At 42.2% G+C, this 23248-nt stretch overlaps 1 protein-coding gene across 5 annotated transcripts in view; it reads right to left on the bottom strand.

The window, feature by feature from the left end:
* The window catches only part of LOC131258340 (alpha-mannosidase I MNS5), a 173891-nt gene that overhangs the window by 130080 nt on the left and 20563 nt on the right, over nt 1-23248 (bottom strand). For 4 of the 5 annotated variants that reach the window (XR_009178064.1, XM_058259594.1, XM_058259593.1 and 1 more), the window contains 2 exons: nt 1243-1342; nt 892-1074 (listed from right to left, as the gene is read on the bottom strand). Coding sequence is in view for 4 of the 5 variants with exons in the window: in XM_058259594.1 (XP_058115577.1) it covers nt 892-1074; nt 1243-1342 (283 nt within the window). In the remaining variant the exon portion in view is untranslated. The remainder of the gene's footprint in view (nt 1-891; nt 1075-1242; nt 1343-23248) is intronic. The other variant, XM_058259596.1, reaches the window with a different exon arrangement.

Raw genomic sequence — 23248 nt, 5'->3', positions numbered from 1 at the left:
AAAAAAAAAAAAAACTCCCTACGCTCTTAGTATTTTTTATTTTTTACATTTTTTGTAATTTTTTTCCATTTTTCCTTGTTTTTCAATATTTTTATTTTTCAAAGGAAAAAGTCGTATGGGGGATCTGTGCGACCACCCATACGATTATGCAATCGCATAAGCGCACAAACTCGGAAAGTCAGTTAGGATAGCTAATGCAATTTGACAACATTGCCAAAATGTCAAAATGTGAAAACATGTGCCTTGTGACATCTCATCCAGTTTCACTAGAAAATTCCACCTTTTTCCAAATGTTTCCCTCGGTCAGCAATATTTTTCTTAGCATCAACAATTATATCGACGATAGCGATACATATTTTTGTGCCGCCAGTCATCAATACATGTAACAATATCGATGCTTTGAACATTGATCATAATTGGTGTTTGCACTAGGGGATAGGCTGACTCATCCGTGATAAGACTATCCAATACAAGTGTGGCACAGTCTATGAAACTTCAATGATAGATCAGTGTGCTAACATGCTAGGCACAATCTGCGATACTTCCATGGCATTATACAAATCCCAAAATGACAACAGTATTCAGATTTAAGCTTAAAATCCACCTGGTAGCTATGCACTAGCAGGTCCAAAACCTGGATAAAGGTGAGTTCATCTCAAGTAGGTATCCAGTTGTTGAACTTTTGCCAAGTGACCATGAGAATATATATATATATATATATGACCCAAACTAGTTTGCACAAGGCTATAATGGTGACTCAGATATAAACTTGCAAGAGAGCGACTGAGATTCTTTTCTTTTGAAGCTCGAACAAATAATACATTATAATAACATAAAAGATTGTTTTGGAAGTCAATTACTGATTAACCTAAGCATGTTGTTAGGTAATACCTTTAGATTAATCCATGCATACGGCAAGCCAGTGGGAGTATTAAATGCAGATAGGAAACGTTGCCCCAAGTCTTCAGCCAGGCTAAGTAACTGGTTCTTGTATATTCCTTGAACCAACCTGTTTGAAGGATCAGTTGCAAGAATATGAGCAGAAACAAGCCCTCCAAGAACTCTTATGTTGCACTACACAGTTGCAAAAGGGGGGACAAAAAGAACATTAGAGCACTGTCTATTTAACTTTCTTCAACATGCAAGATCAATAACAATCAGTAACTACCAATCACAAGCTAAATCATTCCAGATGAAACTTTCTCTTAGTTTTAGGAAGAATTCTGAGTCCCATTAATATACCTCAAACAGATTTATCCGAGCATCAACATTGAATGTAAGCTTGTCAGAAAGCCAAAGAACAGCCCTTTCAAACTCTGTGTCATTGCCCAATACAACAAGGCTGCAGAGATATACAATGTATAGTTACTTGATGTTGATATAAAGTTATTGTGGTATAAAATGTTATTGGGCAATGATTTCTATGCCAATCATGAAGTCTCGGCAAAAATAAATACGAAGAAGATAACTTTGGAATATGAACTGTCACACTATGCATCACAAAATAAGGCCCTCATCTTATAGAATTTATCATGAAACAGCTGGAGGAAATGAGAATATATTTGTGTATCACAATAACTAGAAAACATCTATCCATATTAAACATGAGTACCTCAAGATATAGGAAAGATCATAAATCTAGGATGAAATATCCACTAGCTAATAGAAACACCATACTGCATACGATGTGAACTAGTTGTGCCGGAATCTTTCACTGAGAGAGAAGTATATAGGTCATTGGTAAAAAGATATACAAGGGAAATACTTGAAAAGAATCAAACCTAGAAAGCAGAATCTATTTCACTGTTTTGCAGAAGATGTTTAGTGTACTTACACAGTACAATCCTGGAAGAAAGTAAGGATGTTGAGTTGGTGACATCAGATCCAAAGCAAATCATCACCTAAACTTATTCAACCTAATCTACACCTAGGAAAATCTTATCTGCACTAATCAGCTTCTCCACAACCGAGCAAATCTTGCATACACAGAAAAACCCTTGGCATCTCTTAACAATCCCCTTCAAGTTCACAATATCTGAAGAGACAATGGACGTGCTTCTATGCCATGGAAAACAATCTCTTTTTTCTCTTTTTTCTCTTTTTTCTTTTTTATTTCTTTTTCTTTTTTTTCTTTTCTTTTTTCTTTTTCTTTTTTTGACTTGTAATAAATGATTTTATTAAGAACCAGCTTGAAAAACAAGCCGAGGAAAAAATACAAGGCACCAAATAACTAGCTAAACTGAAGAAAAGAACAGACAACTGAAGAATCCACTTTAGCAGATGAAATTGCCCACTCCAAAATATCCCTCTTGATTTTCCAAATAACCTCTTCCCACGGACATTCTTTGTTGCAGAAACTTCTAGCATTTCGCTCCCCCCAAATGTTCCAAAGAACAACTAATAGAGACAGTCGCCAGAGGATCCGAAAAGATTTAGGGAGCTGCATAGCATGCCACATCCTAAACAGATGATGAACTGATGACGGTATCACCCAGGCTGAACTGAAGACCTTGAACAAATGAGACCAAATTTTGTGGGCAAAATGCCAAAATCGCAATGAATAAATAGATGGTCAACGGACTCTGCATCTCTCATGCACATATGACAAACATTTGAGGATCATGGCCCGTTCCTGAAGATTGTCAATCATGAGTATGTGCTAACCATACAAAGGAAGCCACCTTGGGTGGAGCCCTATATGACCAAAAGGCATAAAATATATCACCTCCACTCGCGTTTGATGCAGGATGAATTGATTGGTAGAGGGATTTAACTGAAAACATCCTAGAAGGGGAGGCGCTCCATGTCAGGCTATTCGGGGAAGAAGGGGATGAGGAGATGTTGTGTAGGCGCATCATAAGCCTTACGAAATCGTCCACCTCATCATCATTTAGAGCCCTACGACACGGAGGGCACTAAACCCCGCCCCCTGCCTTGGCAAAGAAGTAACTAGCCACTGCTATATTCTTGTCAGGGGACAAGCATGCCAAAAAGGGAAACTCCACCTCCAAAAAGGGCCATCGCTGCACCAATAGTCCACAGGGTGAATACGGTTGCCACACCAAAGGGCGAAAGAAACATTGGGTTTGACTAGATGGCCTACTGACAATACCGCTTTCCAAATACCCAAAGCACGACAAACTAAGGATCTTTTTTGTCTCCCAGCACCCTGCTTCAACACCGTACTTGGCTTGTAAGACTTTTCTCCACAAAAAGATCCTTCTTCAACTCCGAACCGCCATAGCCGCTTTCCAAGAAGAACCTCATTCATGGATTCCAAGTCCCCTTATACCTATGCCTCCCTTATGGATCGGCTTGCGAACTTCTTCCCATTTGAGAAGACGGAACTTGTGACTGTTGTCCACTCCTTGCCATAGAAAATCCCTCCTTTGTCAGGTATCAACAAAACTGATTTTGGACACTTGTATAATGACATGAAGTAGATAGGAAATGAGAGAGTTTCCTTGATAAGAGTAACACGAGCAGCCATAGTTAAACGTCTCCTTTTCCACATGGACAGCCTCCACTCAAATTTCTCAATCACCTGATTTTACAAATGCTTTGGAGGAGTGCCCACACATAAAGGGAGACCCAAGTAGGTTGATGGAAAAGAGCCCACTTTGCTGCCAAAAAGAGAAGTCTCTTCGTGAGAGAGACCAATGCCGAGCATCTCACTTTTGTGAATATTGATCTTGAGGCTAGACACTTCTTTGTAACAACCCAAAATTTTCTAAGATTATCTATCATAGCTGCATCTACTTCCGAAAAAAAAAGCAATGTGTCATCCGCAAATTGGAGGTGAGAGATTCTTTATCCAGTCCTTGACCCACGAAAACCAGAGATAAGACCCACCTCTCGGCCTTTAGAGAGCATGCCGCCACCAAAATGAACAAAAAAAGAGAAAGCGGATCCCCTTGTCTTGGACCTCTCGAGCTTTTGAAAAGTCCCTTAGGAGATCCGTTAACCAACACAGAAAAAGAAGACGACAAAATACACTCCTCCATCCATTTGATTCATTTGGTACCACATCTAATCCTTTGTACTATCTAAAGCAAAAATCTCCAACCCACGTGATCATAGGCCCAGTGTTCGAAATATCAGTATCGCACAATGTATCGCACCCTTGAGATACAGATACGTATCGGTTATCGCACGGGATATATCGTTTGTATCGCATAGTTTATCGCACTTTTTGAGAAACATGGGGAAACATTGGGAAAATGGTTGAATTTTTTAATGGAACTTTGGGGATTGTTAAAAAGGCCCTTAATACACACTTTTAAATCATAACATCTCAAAAAAAGGATGCACATAATAAATTTCCTTTGTATAGGGTCCTAAGTTATGCGGTGTTTAACTGAACTAATGCAACTATATTTAAATTGAATGAATGATATTTATAAATATATCATAGTCATGTATGAAAACACAACCAATTCATTGAAAAGCAAAATACGAACTGAAGAAGTAAAATTTGATAAATATACATATCAATGATGGGGACTAGTTGTGGTCTAGACTCACATAGAGTTGCGCGGTGGCTCGTAATCATCATCTCCATCTCGACGGGGCTGGGCATAGTACTGCTGCTCCACAAATCGACAATATTGTGCCCAGGTCATAGTAGAGTGGTACCAGTTAAGATACTCCTTGACATAACGCTGGTACTCATCCTCTTCGAACTAAATCAATACGCCCATCCGTGGGTACTGCGTAATCGTCACAGTCTGTAATTGATATGGATTTGGGAATGACACATATGAAGCTCCTTCATATCCATATTGTTGGTCATATCTATATTGCTGCTCATATCTCTGCCCATATGCAGAAGTGAACTCCTGAGCATGGTTGAAAAATGATGTGCCGTAATTGCTGGAGTCACTCGTCACATATCCACTAGGTCCATATCCATGCCCATACTGTGGCACAGAACTCGAGCTACTCTCCAGTGTTTGTGATCCAGATTCATGTTGTGGCCTGTAACTCGAGCTCCCCTCCCTCGTCCGTGATCCAAATCTAGAGCCACCTCGCTTGCCACGAACGCTTGTGTCCCTCATGCATTTTGCTAGCAGCTCCTCCTCAAAATCTGAAAGTTTATGAGTCTTCTTTTTCTGCAGTAGCTTTTGACGCGTGTATGTTTTATTGTAAACAAGACGAGGTCGTGGTTCTCCTAGATGAGAACCATGGTCAGGGTCCTGCGTGGAATGATCAAAATTCTCCTCCCCGGTAAAAGGACTAAGAGGCCTCTTATCCTGACTCCCACCCGCGTCGCCACCATCCCTGTTGCCACCACCATCATCATCATCATCATCCTTACTGTCATCAGAGTCATCGTCACCCTTATCGCTGCCATCATCATCACCGGACTCATTTCCTGCATCTCTCTGACTCAGTCTCGGTGTCAGATAATGTTTCCCCGCCACGTGTCCTGCGTGATAGTGACTGCCGCGGGCTGCCCTCCGGACTCCTCGTTAATGGGTCGAATGCTTCATCAGGAGACCTCTGCTGCTCCACATGTTTGTCAACATTAATCCCTTGTGTCTTTGCTTCTGCCGCAATATGTGGCTCTGGTCGCCCATCCGAGGTATCCAAGTCATCCGACCTAACCCACTGGTAAACTAGGTCATCCTCCGCATCCTCAGCATATGCATGTTGTCCGACCGTCATCAGGTCCAGTGGGTCTTCCTGTGCTTTTCTTCTTCTTTCCGAGCAGAGCAACCTCTCTCGTAACTTCATATTGTAGTGACAATACACTAGCTTCTGAAGCCTCTCATACCCTATTCTATTACGTTTATTTGTATGTATGAGGGAGAATGTACTCCAATTCCTTTCACAGGGTGACGAGGACACCGTATGTGCAAGCACATGGACAGCCAGTCGTTGTGAAACCTCACAGTCAGTCCCATACATGGACCACCATTCGCCTGCATATCATAAGATTCTTTCATTATCCTAGATTTTCCAAAATAATATAAAAGTTAAGTTTACTACAGTGACTCACATGGCATCATGGCGTTCCTTGACTTCATTACAGGGTGACACCCAAACATCCCAACTGCGTCGCAGAATTTAACAATCTGTTGATGGTGTATAGCAACTAGAATAAGTGTTTAATGATTGAGATGAAGATAAGGAGAATGTAAGTGCGGAACATATTTACCTCACTAACAAAGGTGCCTTTCCCTGGACAGTCGGGGAATAAGTGATCGTACACCTCATGCACAGCCCTTTTTAATGAATTATCATCGAAGAGGTTCCGGCTATAGTGGTATTTGGGATTTAGGAAATATGCTGAAAACCAACATATACACATCAATACAACCCTCATTTATTATTGCATATGGGAAAAAAAATCCATATAGGTACTTACCGGCCTGATGTAGTGGGTGAGAAAGCGTCCTTTCCCAACGATCGTCTATTATTGCATGCACCCACTTATATGCATTGGGAGCTTTAACCATGATAGCCGCTTTCATCAGCTGTATAGACGGATACAACAACCCCATCGACGGATTTGTCTCATTGTCCACCATCCTCAACACCACATAAATAGGCTCTATAATACCCACAACACCACGCACTTTATCCCAAAATGAATTTCCTAGCACCAACTCCTCAATTCTATAGGTTACTTTTGTCAACCTCTTTTTCCATTCTACATAATCATGAGAGGCGAAAAGCTCTCATAACCCCTGTTTGTGTTTGAGAAGGCTACTTAAGGCAATATAATTTGTAGCGAATCGCGTCGCTCCGGGGCACACTATATCCCCACCACACCTCGTGCATTGCGGCTAATAACCAGCTGTGGTTGTATACAAAGTTTGTAATGAGCCGTGCATCAGTAATTACAGTCTTCACCGATGGCCTATCCCCGATCGCCTCTAGCATGAGATCGATGCAATGGGCTGCGCAGGGAGTCCAATACATATGATACTTGCTCTGAATATCCTTTCCCGCCTTAACAAATGCACTCCCATTATCCGTAACAAACTGCACAATATTTCTCCTCCCAACATCTTGCATGACGTTGTGCATTAGTTTGTAAATGTAGTTAAAATCCTTGATCTTACTACTCGCATCTATACTCTTTAGGAACACCGCCCGTCCCCTGGAATAGACCATAAAATTTATAATCGACATCTTTGTCGGTCCGGTCCAACCGTCACACATGACGGTGCAGCCATACATCTCCCATGACAGCCGATACGAATCAACGTATGTCTTCATTTCTGCATGTTCATCATCCAAGTATTTCCCCATGATCTAGGCGGGTGTGGGAGGCTGCACACCCTCACCCCCAGGCTGCACTTCACTTATATTTTTAAAGTGCGGGCTTGCTACGACATTTGCGGGGATTTGATCGTATATAAAAAATTTTGCTATAAATTTTTCAACTTTTTTCCTCACATCCCCTCCACTAAACATCTCCTTTATTTTCTTTTGTGTCCCTCCTGCCTCTTTGTACATCCTCGGATCTGAAGGTAGATCCGGTACCCGCATGCTACTACTCCTGCCCATGCCCCATATTCCTCCCCGCCTACTACCCTCCCCTGATCCACCCTTAACACTCTCCCCTGCTCCACTCCCCCTTGCTCCACTCCCCCCACCACGCTCATGGATAGACCCCTCAAATCTAGGCCTACTTGTGTCCCACCTCCTATCCTGATCCCTCTCCCACTGATCCCGTATGGACTCTTGAATTGCACGTCTGTATTCGGGATCATTATCATTATCGAGATCCACTACATCATCCTCACCTGCATATGGTGGCCACCCCAACTCCTCCCTAATCTCCCTCTCCCGTGCATGTCGTTCATCTTTTGTCTTCACATTTTTTTTCAATATGGTCCTCATCTGTTCTCGCACATCCTGTGGGCACTTCGGGCAATCCACAACATTGCGATACCCTCCCGCTAAATGCTCCTTTAAGCGGGTTACCCCACCACTCCTCGATACATGGCCACACAAATTACATATACTCCCGAATCAATTATCGGGAATGGGCCGACCGTACGTCCACCCTATATCAGGTTGCCTACCTCCTCTTCCTCCCGACATATTTTATCTATAAAATAATATTATATTAGTACTTGTTAGGGCCCACCTTGGGGCATGTGCAGTATATCCATGACACTCATCCATTTTGTTAGATTATTTTAAGGAATAGTCCATAGAGCACCATCCACACTTACATGGTATTGGACGCTTAGATTTGCCCAATTGGTGTGATTTTTACATGGTATTCAATGACATGTATTGTGCATCTAATGGATGGTACAGATCAATAGATTGGACTATTCAAGTATCATGGTGCAACTAGAAGTACTATGACTTACAGTACTCCGAAGGCGCTGGAGCATTTTTTTCAAAATAGATGGGAAAAACTTGTTTTCTTTTTTTTTTCTTTTTTTTCTTTTTCCTTTTTTTTCCTAAGGTAACCATATTTAATATAAAAAGTTGATATATCTCGCATCATGAAATGGATTATACTATGGTATATGCCCTTGGTTACTTTTGGAAGGCATCTGTAGTTGGCAAGCTTAAACAACAATCTGGACCGTCCACACTGTGGGCCCCATTGTGGATGACCATAGTGAAAAATTCTCATTGATTTGATGATCTAAACATTGAAAAAATGTGGCCGTCAGATGATCAGAAACAACATTGGAGTCCAAACCAACGGATGGAATTGGATATTTAAGATGGACCAGACCAATCAAATGCATTTATAGACAAAGGATAACCAATTTGTCTTGGTCACTGGATTTGGGACCATGTCCAACCGTTTGATTTGATACGTGACCTGAAGTATACTCCGGTTTTCAATTATTACAAGTGGGACCATTGGTCTAGTAAGCCAGACCATTGGTATGCTGAGCCCCAATTTGGATGGACCATGCTTCAAAATCCTCTCATATTGGAAGATTGAAGGCATAGCGACCAACATTCATACCTTTCAATTGGTATTTATTTCTCTTCTTAACCATCCATTTCTAGGTGGTTAAGATTGTCCAATCAAAAAGATTTTCATAAAATATCAATCTACCGTAGATTCCAACAAAATATTGGTTTGGATTATCAAACACGAGTTGTATGCAGTGTAAAACTGCCGCCGCATATCAGATACTCCTTTAAATACCCAAGTACCCGCCTTTTTTTTTTCTTTTCTTCTTTTTTTTTGAAAATATCAAAACGACCTCGAATCTGTCCAAATTACATCAGCAGATTGTGTGGTTTCCCAATTATTACTGTAACATCAGTAACATTTAGCTACAATGATGTTTTTTTACCCATTTGTTTCACCCAAAAACCATCAGAAAAATAGTAATTTCACACTTTTTTCCTAGACAATCCAGGAGCATCAGTGCTCGCCTTTTACAGCAGGAAGCGGATTGCGTACTGAGTAAACTCTGTGGGGTCCACCTTGATTTATGTATTTTATCCACTCCGTCCATCCATTTTACCTGATAATGTTAGGGCTTTAACCAAAAAATTAAGTATATCCAAACCTCAATTGGACCGCACCACCGGAAACAGTGTGAATTGAACATATACCATTGAAAATTTCTTGGGGGCCACAGAAGTTTTGGATCAAGCTTGTATTTGTGATTTCCCTTCATCCATGTTTTTGTGATCTTATGAACAGGTTGGATGAGAAATAAACATCACTGTGGGCCCTATAAAGGTTTCAACGGTGGAAATCATTATTCCAACTGTTTCCTGTGATATGGTCCACTTGATCTTTGGGTATGCTTAAATGTTTGTCTCAACCCCTAAAATAAGATGGAAAAATGTATGGACGGCGTGGATAGACCAGATACATTCACGGTGGGCCCAACAAAGTTACTCAGTACGATAATAGCGTACTGAGTAACTCAGCACGCAATCCGATTTCTTTACAGCAAGTCCTGCGCGGGAACCTAAGTGGGGCCCACCATGATGTTCACGAGAAATCCATACCGTTCATCCATTTTGTGAGTTCATTTTAGGACATGAGACCACAAATGAGCAGGATCTAATATTCAAGTGGGCCGAAAACGTGAGGACTGAACTTCCACAGTTGAAATATTCGTGGGGCCATAGAAACTTTGAATCAGACTAATATTTGTGTTTTCAGTTCATCCTAGTAGGAATGATGTTATGAACGGTATGGATGATAGGTCGGCCCACACCAAATACCAAAAATGAGGTAGATTCAACAATCCAACGCAGCTGTTGCGTGGACTATCCAACCTGTTTATGCGTGCTACTCAAGTGACGTCACCAAGTTGCGTGGGTCCCACCATGATGTATTTTTTCTATCCACACCATCCATCCATTTCAATAGATCATTTTAGGGCGTAAGCCAAAAAATAAGTCAGATCCAGGGCTCGAGTGGACCCCACCACAGAAAACAGTGGAGAGAGTGACGTTCACCATTAAAAATTTCTTGAGGTCCACCACGATTTATGTATATTATCTGCTCTGTCCATCCATTTTACTAGATAATTTCAAGGCTTTAGCCAAAAAATAAACCATATATAATGTTTAAATGGGCCACACCTTACAAAACAGTTGAATTGAACATCCACCGTTAAAACACCCTTTTTGGCCACAGAAGTCTTGGATGATTGGATCCATATTAAATTCATATTTTCCCTTCATCCACGTCTATCTGATCTTATTAACAGTTTAGATGACTGATAAGCATCACTGTATGGTCCAGAAAGGTTTCAACGGTGGAAATCAGTTTCACCACTATTTCATGTGGTATGATCCACTGCCCCTCTCTAAGTTTTGAGATAAACCCCTAAATTTAGATGGGAAAACAGATGGACAGCATGGACAGACCACATACATTACAGGTGGGCCCAACTGAGTTTACTGAGTACGATAAGAACGTGCTCAGTAAACCACACGATGCGCCGATCCCTGTTTCACCCCTCCCGCACGTCTCCTTCATTTTCCCCATCCGTCGCAAGAGCTTTCCCTCTCCTTCACGTAGCGAGAGTTCCGGAGAGGATTTCTCTTCCGTTTCCTCAAATCCGGCCTGATTTCTCGCCGAATCGCCGAGAAATCCGTACAGGCACGCTCCAATCAGCGAAGGAACCGAGAAATTGAAGAAAATATCAAGAAAAATTCGAAGAAAGAGGGAGAAGGCTACTTACCTGTCGAATGGCCCACCTCCGATCACTGCTACAACCTACGGCTACAGGTATGTCTCCGATTTCTCTCTCCCTCTCTTTTTTTTTTGTTCCTAATTCAAAAAAAATTTTATTCTCCACCACCTACGGCATCGGCTTTTTATCGTCGTGGGTTGTTGGCTACAGTGGGACTTGTGAGTCCCCTGCAAACGCACCCGTGACTGTCCGTGACTCTGTTTGTCGATTTTCGACAATAATGGAGGCGGAAATACCGTGATATCTAAATCGGGGTGGGTTGTATCGGCGATGTCGACAATGTATCGTACGATATCGACGATATATCGCACGATATCGACGATAATATTATACGATATCTAAAGTTTTGGATTTTTTGTATCTTCCGGGTGTTATCGGGGGTGTTTCGTCTATCCGTGGTGCGATACCGATAATATCGGCCGATATATCGGCCGATAGTATCGATATTTCGAACACTGCATAGGCCTTTTCGAGGTCTAGCTTGCAAATCACGCCTTTGGTTCCCTCCCTATGCTTGAATCAATGCATCCATGAGCAAGGAGAGCATTGTACAGAATTAGTCTATTAGCTACAAAAGCCCCTTGATTCTCCACAATCACCATAGGAAGCACCTGTCTAAATCTATTAGCTAACTCCTTAGCCAACATCTTGTAAGGTCCCCCAATAAGACTAATAGGCCGGAAAACTGATATTACCTCAGCTCCCTTTCTTAGGAATCAACGCAAGAAAGGTGGCCCCCATCCTTTTGGCAAGTTTACCTATCTGACAAAATTCTTGAACGAAATCCATCATATCCTTTTTAAGCAAGTCCCAAAACAATTGGAAAAAGGCTATTGGGAAGACGTCGAAACCCCGGGCCTTATCTCCATCCATGGAATCTTGGGTGCACTTCACTTCCTCCTCACAAATAGGTTTTTGTAGCAACTCACTATCTAGCTCTGATAACTGAGGAAATGAGAGGTTGTCCAAAAAGAGCATGTTCCAGGTTTCACTTTTGAGGAGAGAATCAAAAATTTTGACCATGGTCGAACAAACTTCAGACTTCTCTTCTAAGTAATGCCCATCCACCACTGTGTTGCTAATGTGATAGGTTCTTACTCGTGTACTCGCAATACTATGAGGGGGGAAAAAAAAAAGATGTATTCTTGTCGCCTTCCTTGAGCCATAATGCTCTGGATATCTGCCTCCACATAATTTCCCCTTCTTCGAGAATTTTGGAATACTCTATAAATAATAACAGTCGCATGTTCCGATCTTCCTCAGACAACCCATCACCTTCTTCCTTGATGTCCAACTCACAGATCTGACGAGTAATATTGTCACCCTTTTCGGATCTAATCCCAATAAAGTCCTTCCATGTAAAAAGCTTAGATTTTAAGAGTTTGATCTTATGCGCTAGTCTGAAGGCCACTATACCGAAAATGTTCAAGGATAGCCACCACTCGCTAATCATTTCCCTGAAATTGTCCACATCTAACCATGCCAACTCGAACCGGAAAGGTTTGGGACCCCAACTTTCTACCTCTACTTCTAGCAAAATTGGGCAGTGGTCTGAGCATGTCCTCAGTAAACCTCTTAAACCGACGAGGGGAAATTTTTCCACCCAATCCACTGATAGCAAAAATTTGTCAAGGAGAGCTAGGATCGACAGATCCCTTACGTTTGTCCAAGTGAACTTGACGCTCCCCATCGGGATGTCTACCATTTTGTTTTGGTTGGCCCACTCCTTAAAACCCCTGTGATGCAGGACAATTAACCACTTGCTCTAAAAGCTCGAACTGTTAGAGTATAGTGAATTAATCCCTTTATCTCATGGGTTAGGACCTCGGCCGAACCCCCTTCGTGGGCCCCAAATCACATGGGCCGCCCACCCCGAGTGTGTCCCCGCATCCCACGGGCTACCCCACTCGAGCCCGGTGTGAAATGCGATTAATCAACTTTGATAAGGAGTCTCGAACACGAGACCTCCCCCGTGGGCCCCAAATCGCATGGGTCACCCACCCCGAGTGTGCCCCTGCATCCCACAGGCGACCCCACTCGAGCCCAGTGTGAAAATGCCCCTGCATTACCCTGATACTTCTTGTGATTTGACCTCTGATTGATTTTTCATGAGTGAACCTAATTACGTTGAAGTTTCCCCCAACACACCATGGCATATTGAAAAGAGATTTGATCTAGTTCAATTCTGCCCACAACAGATGTCTCCTTGTTCGAATACAAGGACCATATATACAGATGTAAACCATCATTTGAACTGAGAAGAAGTATCCTTGAACACTATTGATATCGAGAAAGAATCCACTTGCAAATCTTCCATGCACCAACTTTCCTTATTCCAAGCCACCACTATACCCCCCTACAAAACCTTCAACGTTCAAAGCAACCAGCCTTTATTTTTTATTCCCGAAATCGACAATAGGATTTCATCATCAAAAGCACCTAATTTGGTTTCATGAATGGCTAAGATATAAACTTTGTGTTTCTTACAAACCTCTTTCACTTAAGCTTTCTTGTCTCGGCTTCCCAACCCCCTAATATTCCAACATAGAACCTTCATTAAAACTCGATAGGAAGTCCCCTCCCCTTCCTGTGCTGCAATTGTTTGTGTCATAATTGACAAAGCTGTCCAGATTCAACAGTTCTCTCCACCTCCTAGGCATCTTTTGTTTAGCCTTCTGTTGCATCACATAGCAGAATTTCTCGTGGCCCCTTTCTTTGACAATTCATGAATTCGTGAACATCATCATCCTCTACTCCAAAGATCATCCCTATTGACCTCCCCACTCTATCCAACATATCTCTGTACCATCTAAACTCGCTCTCTGACATCGGCTTGAGACCCCCTAATGGAGTAGAATCCTCCACACGGGCCAAGCAACTTGCAGCAAAGTGACATCAAGAGCATCATCGAAACATTCCACACTAACTACCTCATCTACTGCTTGGAAGGCTTCCTCTGCTTCGAAGAAATTGTCCTGGACTTCAACTAGATCATGACTAGAATTAGCCTGGAAGTGTTCACCAAGGGAGCCCCAACGTGAAGAAGAAGAAGACATGGAGAGCAAGCCTAGAAAGAGTTGAAGCCTCTACAAGGAATCTGGAGGATTAGGTGTAGAACTATCAAGAAAAAGCCCATTATTGATAAAAAGAGGAAGTGCATCACGTGTGGGGATAGTCGGTATGGGTGAAAGAGCATTCGAGCGCACTCATGTGCGAAAAAAGTCAGGCATGAAACTCATGTGACTAGAAACGTGGCGCAAAAAGCATTGCAATTGGGGGATTCTAAGCCATGTGTCAATTGAAGATTGACTTCCAAAAAACAACCCAAGCCTACAGCTGAGGTCAGCTGAGGCAGTAAATCAAAAGACGCTTTGAAAGACGCCCTCTCCATCTCTAAGAGACGTATTCTCCCGACCCACCAATTCGTCTCCCAATGAAGCACATGGCCTGCCGTCCGAAGCAACACAACCATCTTCCTTGTTACTTGTCGACGAATCCTCGAACTGAAGCCAAAACCTCACTCTAACCCTGAGAAAGAAGCACTTTTCCAACCGAATCAACCTCCACCACAAGTGGAGCTACTACATCCACGTCACCTCCTGCTTGTGAACGAAACCCCCTAGCAGACACGTACCCGCCAACTACTTCGATTGATGCCATGTGCCTCCTACACGATTTCGATCAATCTTCCGAGCTCTGCAAGAGTATGTGGATTGTACACCATCATCTCCACCAACTTCGACGAAAAGGTTTCCGGCAATAGCCTCTTCGCCTCTACGACTCCATTTATCACCCCATCTACACGGCACGCCCTAGCTCTACTCCCTAACCGCCCCTACCATCACCTTACCTTCTCCTTCCCGATCCAAAGAGCAATCAACTTACCCTCGACGCACTAATTTCCTCACCATTGACAATGGCTAGGTCAATTGCGAACACCACTCCCAAGCAAAATCCCACAGTCATGAAAACCTCATTAGCCCATAGCTCTAAAGGTATACCCCATAGAAGAAGATCCTAGATGTCTGCCTCACTAAAATAGGATTTCTCCACCCATTTGTCGAGCTCCACCACCGAGCCATAATTGAATAGAGTTCTAGCAGTTAAAATCTGATTAAGGTCTACTCTAGCTTTCACTGACACCTAGAGGCTCAACGATGAGGTCCTCTTTCAAACCATAGCAAGCTTTGAACCAAATATACACCTCCCTCAGGGTCATCCCAGGTCTCGTAAAGACAATAAGGATCTATTCAAACTGCCCCCTGGTTCGATTGAGGATCTCAAGGTTGACACAAACTTACAATCCCCCCTGAAGCACCTCCTTCCAAGCCCATTCCTGCGAGGGCCGCCTATAATCCTAAAACCCTTTCTTAGCTACCTCTATCTCCATCGGAGGACCTACAGAGCCGAAGACCACCATTGCATAGGATTTGGGCCTCCAAATGCTTCTTGTTTTGCCCCTGTCTAGTAGTTGTTTGTCCCTTTGTTTATCCACCCCCCGAGTCTTTTTACCTTGGTCATGAGAGATATCTTGGCCCAACTCCTCTGTTGAGAAGGGGAGTTTTCGACGATCCCCCATGATGGATGAGGAAACCCTCGCTCTATCCGGGCCGTAGTAAGCCCTCTACGCTACCAAGATTCTTCCTTCAACGGTCCGGCCGTGGACTCCTGCAACAACTTTCTCAAGGTCCTCTTCCGGCTACAACCTCACAGAAGCGAAACCACAACCATCCCATCTTCTTATCACAGGGGGATAATAACTTCCACAACGAGAACGAACCAGCCAAACAGTTATAGAAGTTGCTTCTCCTGCAAGCTAACAGGAAGTTTTCAATGAAAATAGTTGGCAATACATTGGGTACACAACCAAGGTGTGGGCTCGGTTTCTTCTTGCCAATCACTTATGTCCAACCCTGTCTCCATGTTGTTGAGGGGCCGGCGTAATCTTCATCAGCAGATTTATTTTTCCCTTTGAAGGCTTGTGCAAGACCCTTTGGTTGCTGAATGAAAATCTTCTCTCGAATCTAAAGGTTTCTTCCTCGAATTTGTTGTTTCTCTTGCATTTCCTTTGGACACGCATAGATAAAGTAGTGCATTCATGAAGACATTAGCAATTTGTACCCCACGACAAACAATCATGCACATCACCGGTGAGAAGTTCCTCCAAAAAGATACCAAGTCTCAAAATGGTTGGTGTTAGCATAAAAGAAAGGCTTCACTCCCATGTGCATGAAAATTTGAAAATAATGTTGTTAATAACGCATAACAAGACTACGAGGGATTTTTTAGAGAGAGACGGAAAACATAGTAGGAATTGAAGCCAAGTGGTATCTGCAATGGTGGAGGGAAGAGAGATGTTCAGCTTTGACTCTAGAGCATGAGAATGCCAGCTGCTTTGCATAGCAAGAGATTAGAGAGGGCACGAGGAATATGCAGTAACCTGCAATTAACAGATGACTATAGGGACTGAAAGCACAATCAGCAACTCTAGGTGTCAAGTCTTAAGGAACACTAGTCAATGAGATAATCATGATCTAGTGTGCCCTTAGCATATCATAAGATGTTATCCTCAAGGAGGAAAACCCATCTATGAGGAAATCCATGATCTAGTGTTGAGTTAACAAAACATAAGACATTTATTTTAAAAACATAAAATAATTGAATTTTAGTGAGCACTTGGATAAATTGGTGCGCCCTTAGGGCAACAAAAGTTTTATCCCAGATAGGCTACCAAGACAGCCTGTCCTTTTTTTTTACACATGCACGCACACCCCACACACACCCACGCCACAGTGGGATTTCACCACAACGGGTGCTCAAACCCATGACCTCGTGTTGAAACTTTTGTGAGTCTACCACCAAGGCATGAGTAAGGACCGCCTATCCTACATGTTATTTGTCAAACACCCTGGATAAGGAGGATTATCCAGCACATTTGGAAAATGTGCATATTGGCAAATTCAAACATGTTCTACATGTGGGCCGCTGGTAGATTGATGGTGTCACATGTGGGGCACTTGAAGATTGATATTGGAACACGTGGCACAAGTGGGGCGCTTGAAGAATGAAGATGGACAATTGCAAATGTGGCGCACGTGCACATGTCACACATGGGATGCTTGAAGGTTAATACATTCGTACATGCCATCATCATCATTATCTACACCTAATTCCCAATTAACTGCAATTGGCAACATGAATCCTTTTCCGCCATTCGACTCTATCAATGGCCATAACTTCAGCTAGACCATGGGTCATTAAGTCTTTTCTTATTACCTACATCCATGTCCTTTCAAGCCTTCCCCTTGCCCTGTTAGAGCCTTCAACTCGTACGAAGTGCAGTTCTTGGTCCCATTGCATGTGATCAAACATCTAAGTCTACTTTTCCCCATCTTCTAACCTATTGGTACTACTTTGAAATTCCCTTGAATGCATTCATTTCTAATTCTATCCTTCCTTGTCCTGCCACTCATCCATCTCAACATCCTCATTTCAGCTACGCTCATCCTATGGGACATGTTGTTCCTTAACTACCCAACATTCTGTCCCATAAAGAATGGTTGGTCTTATAGCCATCCTATAGAATTACCCTTTCAATTTGAGTGGTACACGACGATCACATAAAACTCTGGAAGCACATCTCCATTTCTTCCATCCCGCTTGATTTCTATGGGTAACATCCTTCTCAATCTCTCCACTCTTACGAATTATTGACCCAAGATATCGAAAGTGGTCATTTTGGGAAACTTCTTGATCAACAATCTTTACCAATTCTCGTTCCCAATTCTATTGTTACTAAAATTGCACTCCATATACTCTGTTTTAGTCCGACTAATTTTAAATCATTTATATTCTAAAGAACCTCTCCATAAATTTAGCTTTGTATTTACACCCTCCCTCATCCCGTCAATCAAAATTGTGGCACAAGAGATGCATGTGTACAAAACAACATACACAAGGGTGTACCATACTGAATTGCTATCAAAGATACCTTATCCCACCCTTTTTTAAGGATAAGCTATCCTCATTTTTTAGGATAGGTTGTCGGCATCCATCTTGGCTACTGTACAAAGAAAGTGTTGACAAACTAGCTACAAAACACTATGTTTTATAAGCTATACGGGATAGAACTTTTGCTACATCCGAATGGGCCCTCGTCAGTTCCATTTCAATGGTGTTATTGTTTCTCTGGCTAGAATGCATGTTGTATTTTGGTGAAGCTAGTGTTCCATTTGGTAAAGATGCACAGAACTTTTTTTACTTTCTTTTAAAGAAAACGAGAACTAGAAAGCCTTTTCTCATCATAGATTATAAGTATAGGGAATATACTCAAAGCTTCTAGAGCAAAGTTTCCTCCACTAAATTGAAGTCTGAAAAAAAAAATGATTATTTGACTTCGGAAGGCTCTTCCTTTAGAAAGAAGAATTAGCAACAAAATGATAATATCACAACTCTACGAGTTTCTTTCTTACCATTTTGCCCTCAAGGTAAAATCTTTATCTCAAAAACGATGTGGTCTCCCTTCTTTCTTAAGCAGATTGTTTAACTTGATTCTCCTTCAAGTTGAAACCCTCCTTTCCCCTATTTTAGTTTCCTTTTGAAACGAAGTACATCTCACTGTTTCGTTGGTAAAACCCCCATGTTAAAAGGATGGGTTTACTTTCTTCAAGAAATGACCTTATAGTTGTGTATGTCTTTGTGTTTATAACAATTTATCATAACAAGGATGATCATGGAAAGGTATGGCCTCGTAAAACACAGTCTGGGAAGGAGTTGAGTTTACATTGGGGAATGTGAAGAATATTAGATTTTGGGAGGATAGATGGGTAGGGGATCAAAAATTGAGCAAATTCTTTCCACAATAGGCGGGGATTTCAGCATTAGTGGATTTGAGGGTTGCTACTTATTTGTCACTAGAAGGAGAAATAATAGTATGGGCTCCTCTATGTAGGCGGAATCTGGATGATGAAGAGTTTGCAGAATTTATGTCTGTTGGATTTGTTGCCAAAGATATCTTCGATGATCTCAAAATCAGATTCTATCAAATGGCTAAAAGTCAAGTCTGGAGAGTTTTCGGTGAAATCTTTATACATGCTCATTTGTCAGTTCATCTCTAGAGGTGGGGATTGCTCAACAGTGTTTATTAGGGGATATGGTGCTCCTCCAAAGGTGGCAACTCTTGCGTGATTAGTGGGTAGGAAGAAGGTGCTTACAATAGACAATCTTCGCAAATGAAACTTTATTCTACCAAATATTTGCCTAATGTGTATGAGAGATGAGGAATCGGTGGATCACCTTTTCCACATTGCTCTTTTGCAAATTGTTCGGAATTTCATGGGTTTCACCAAATTCCATTTATGTTTGTTAGCAAGCATGTGGGCTCTATGATTAGAAAGGAATGAGCATTGTTTCAGAAATGGCAAGAGGCAGGTCAACCAGGTTTTCAGCAAAGCCAAATCTCTAGCAATGGAATGGGCTTTATCTTCAAAGATAGTGGGTGTGTTCCCAGAATGTTGGGGTGAGTTAATCTTCTCGAGTTTTGTATATTTGTATAGCTCTGAGCCTTTGGCTCTTTAGAAATAAAATTACCGTTGTTTCAAAAAAATAATAATAATAAAATAAAAAATAAAACAGAACAAGGATGAGGTTTCCCACCATGTGACAAGCAACCTGATTATGAGGAGTTTAATAGGTTAGATTGACCATTTGAAATACCTCAAGCAGTTATGTTTATGACAATTCATTTGACAAGTAATGGGTCCATTTCACATTGGGCATGGAACCTACTTTGAGTGAATTTTTAACAAGTCATGATGGCCGTACTCAATTTGTACAGAAATACAATTCTAGATGTTCCTGACTGTGGCATGCAAGCGTTTCAAAGTGAGCAATACCTTTTTATAAATCTATCCGTATATGAATGGGATCTCAACTCTCAGGATAGCCTAAAGTCATTAACAGTGAGATTTTCCAATGTGCAGTGCAGGTAAGGGTAACACCACCAACCCCCGCCCCCCAAATCTCTGTAGAGAGGAAGTGAGCGAGGGAAGGAGGGAGAGGGAAGGTGGGAGACTTCTATATCTTTTCATCACAGGAGCTTCCCTGTGTTGATCAGCATGTCTGTACATTCAACATTGCCAAAATTCCATGTGCTTTTTGGGAGATGACTTCTTATAGAGGGAGCCTTTTACATGGCCATTTATGGACTGCCCATGTTCACCTGTGGTAGCAGTCAGATCTCTCTCTCAATGATGTTTAGATTCCTACACAAGGTATTCAATGATAGAAATAGTGCCTACAGCCAGTGGTTAAAAAAACTGTATTGGCCCCATAACACATAATGTTTCCCACAGTTACCTTTTTTTAATACCTTGTTCCTATGTCATGACACACTTTGAGACAGTTATCAAAACCATCCTATACATGGGTTTGCACCTCCAATTGTTGTACATATCAATGTTAACTCATTCAACTTTTACTCTCACTAAAGCTAGGGATGGTCATTTGAAGAATATGGTGAAATTGCAAACACTAAACAAACAAAAGATGGATTCTTTTGCCCATTCAAGTGCATCTTACAGGCTAATAACGTGTTGGACAAGAAGTTCAAGAAGATACATAAACCATGTGCTAAATGGGGGAGGAGGTTGGAGCATATTCAAGGGATGACATCTGGAAAAGTGGGCTGCAATACACTCACTTCGAAAATAGAGTTAGGATAATTTTTTATGTAGTAGTTTTGAAAATGGTATTCGTGTGTTTCTAGGTGGAAGTGGGATCCAAACATGTATAAGGCCCAAGCAGCGACCATTTTATCAGAAGTATGAATGGTTTCAAGTTTCATGGTCCTACATATGCATGTAGAAGCCTCATAATTTTATGTTTGAAACTTGTCTCAACTTCATGCTGCACATTTCATATACTCAGATCCACTCAAGCAATTATCTCTAGTACAACTCAACAATATTAGACCCACTGAAACAGAACTGGAGATGCCAAAATTTTCCACTGTTTTCATAATTTTCATGAAGCCTCCATTGTTTTCATAATTTTCTGAATAGTTATTTTTTTTAGGCATGGTTTCAGCTTATATGAATTGGTTTACAAAATCTGCATTAATTGCAGCGATCTGAGCTTGACGTTAGTTGCATGGTTATTCTAAGTGCCACTCCTGCTTTGAATCACATTCTGTGACTTGCGTTCCCACTGCCTACCTTTTTATACTTGAAAACATTTTGAAACAGACGCTTCCCCGCTCACACACTCGAATTGGTTGCAGCTTCGCTTCATGCGTCATGCAAGGTGCAACTATTCATTAACCAAGAATGGCAGAAAAAAGGAGAAGAGAAAGGCAGAAAATGGGAGGCTTCCAGGAAGATGTCGAAGTCACACTTGTTGGTCGCCTGTTGGAGGTCAACGGTAAACAAACTGTTTCAGGAGGTGGGGGCAGGTATGATAGGCCGGACGATGGTGACTTTGAAGGTTGGACAGAAGTGAAAAGGAAGAGGCCTGGCCTGAGATACACATACCACTCGGAGCTTTCTCAATATCTAACTCTCTACATCACTGGATTTCCAAAGGAGTGGCTCCCCATCAACTTGTCTAGGGTTTTTGGGAGAGCTGGTGTGGTTATGGAGGTGGTCATTCCCCAGGATAGAGCGTCATCTTCTTACTAAGGATTTGCCTTCCTTCATATGAGCACGGAGACCGAGGTAGAGAAGGCGGTCCACATCCTACACGAGGAGAGCTTCAAGGGGAAGAAACTTCTCATTCAAAAGGCCCAGTTCAATCCTGAAGTCAAAAACAGAGAAGTGGAGAAATGTCTCAGAAGTAGGATCGATCCGGGAAGAGGACATAAGTTAGTGCAAGTGGGGAGAAATGCAGTGGGGTTGAGCATTCTGGCCATGGAAGGGGAGTTCATACCACTTCATTTGGAGGTGTTGTTGCAAAAGGGAAGCAGGTCTCGCAGTCTCTTCCTGAGTCCGACCTTGAGCCGAAATAAAACAGTCATTACTTGAGCCAGAGGAGGATTGGAGGATTTGGAGGTGAGAGAGATCTTGCAATCTCCTGAGTTGGGGAAAAGGAATCTAGGGGAGGACAGATGGATATGGACGGAGGAAGCCAGTGAAGATCAAATGGTCCGTGTCAGGCCGAACATTATCAAGAAGACATGGACTTCTCCCTTGTTCCAGTGATCCTTACTGGCAAAAATGACAACAAACGCTACATTGCCAATGGTTAAGGCATGGTTCAAGGAGGGTTGCAGTGTAGCCACGGACTCCTATACAATTAGACCCTTTGTTGCAATGAAGGTTTGGATTTGGCTAAGCCCGAAGGTGGACATGGACCATGTCTTGATGGTTGGATCCATTTACAAAGACAAGCCATTGAAGCAGCTTAAAAGGTAGGTGTATTGTTCATATTTTGGGCATGAATAGGTGTGGTTCATAGTTTCGGGAATCCTCTCAGTAATGGGTTCTTGTTTGGGCGAGGTGATCCTCGTGGATGCTGCGATGGAAGAAAGGGATGCAGTTAGGGTGGCTTGTATCTGCATGAGGAAGAAATGGTCTTCCCCTTAATCCAAGGGAGGTCAAGCTCGCAATCGAGGAGTTTCAACACCCGGTCAAGGGTTCGAGTATCCATAGGTGGTGAAATCCCACTATAGCGTGAGTGTGTGGGAGTGTGTGTGTGTGTGTAAAACAAAAAAAAAAAAAAAAAAAACTCGCGATCAATGAAGAGATTTTGGATCTTTGGGTCGAGAAAGAAGATAGCATGGGACAACCACTTAGATGGGGGGAGATCTAGAGGAAGCGGGAGGGTGGAAGATGAGAGGTGAGCCATGGTAGCAGCGTTAGGGAAGATGGCGGATCACGTGTTAGTTACTCTGACAACGTTGCGGTAGACAAGCATCATGCGTGTCGGATCGGGATTGAAGGAGAGGGGGTGGGTGGTCACGTGCATTACTGAGAGAGAGGGAAATGGTCATGTTGTCCTTCTGGCGTCAGCATTGTTTGAAGTATCCCCGATATTATCAAAATATCCTCGATTTATCTGTATCTCCAGCTAGGTGTTACTGATAAAACTAGTAG

The sequence above is a fragment of the Magnolia sinica genome, chromosome 10 (genome assembly GCF_029962835.1).
Source record: "Magnolia sinica isolate HGM2019 chromosome 10, MsV1, whole genome shotgun sequence".
Classification (NCBI taxonomy): Eukaryota; Viridiplantae; Streptophyta; class Magnoliopsida; order Magnoliales; family Magnoliaceae; genus Magnolia; species Magnolia sinica.
This window is presented reverse-complemented; position numbering and strand designations above follow the sequence as displayed.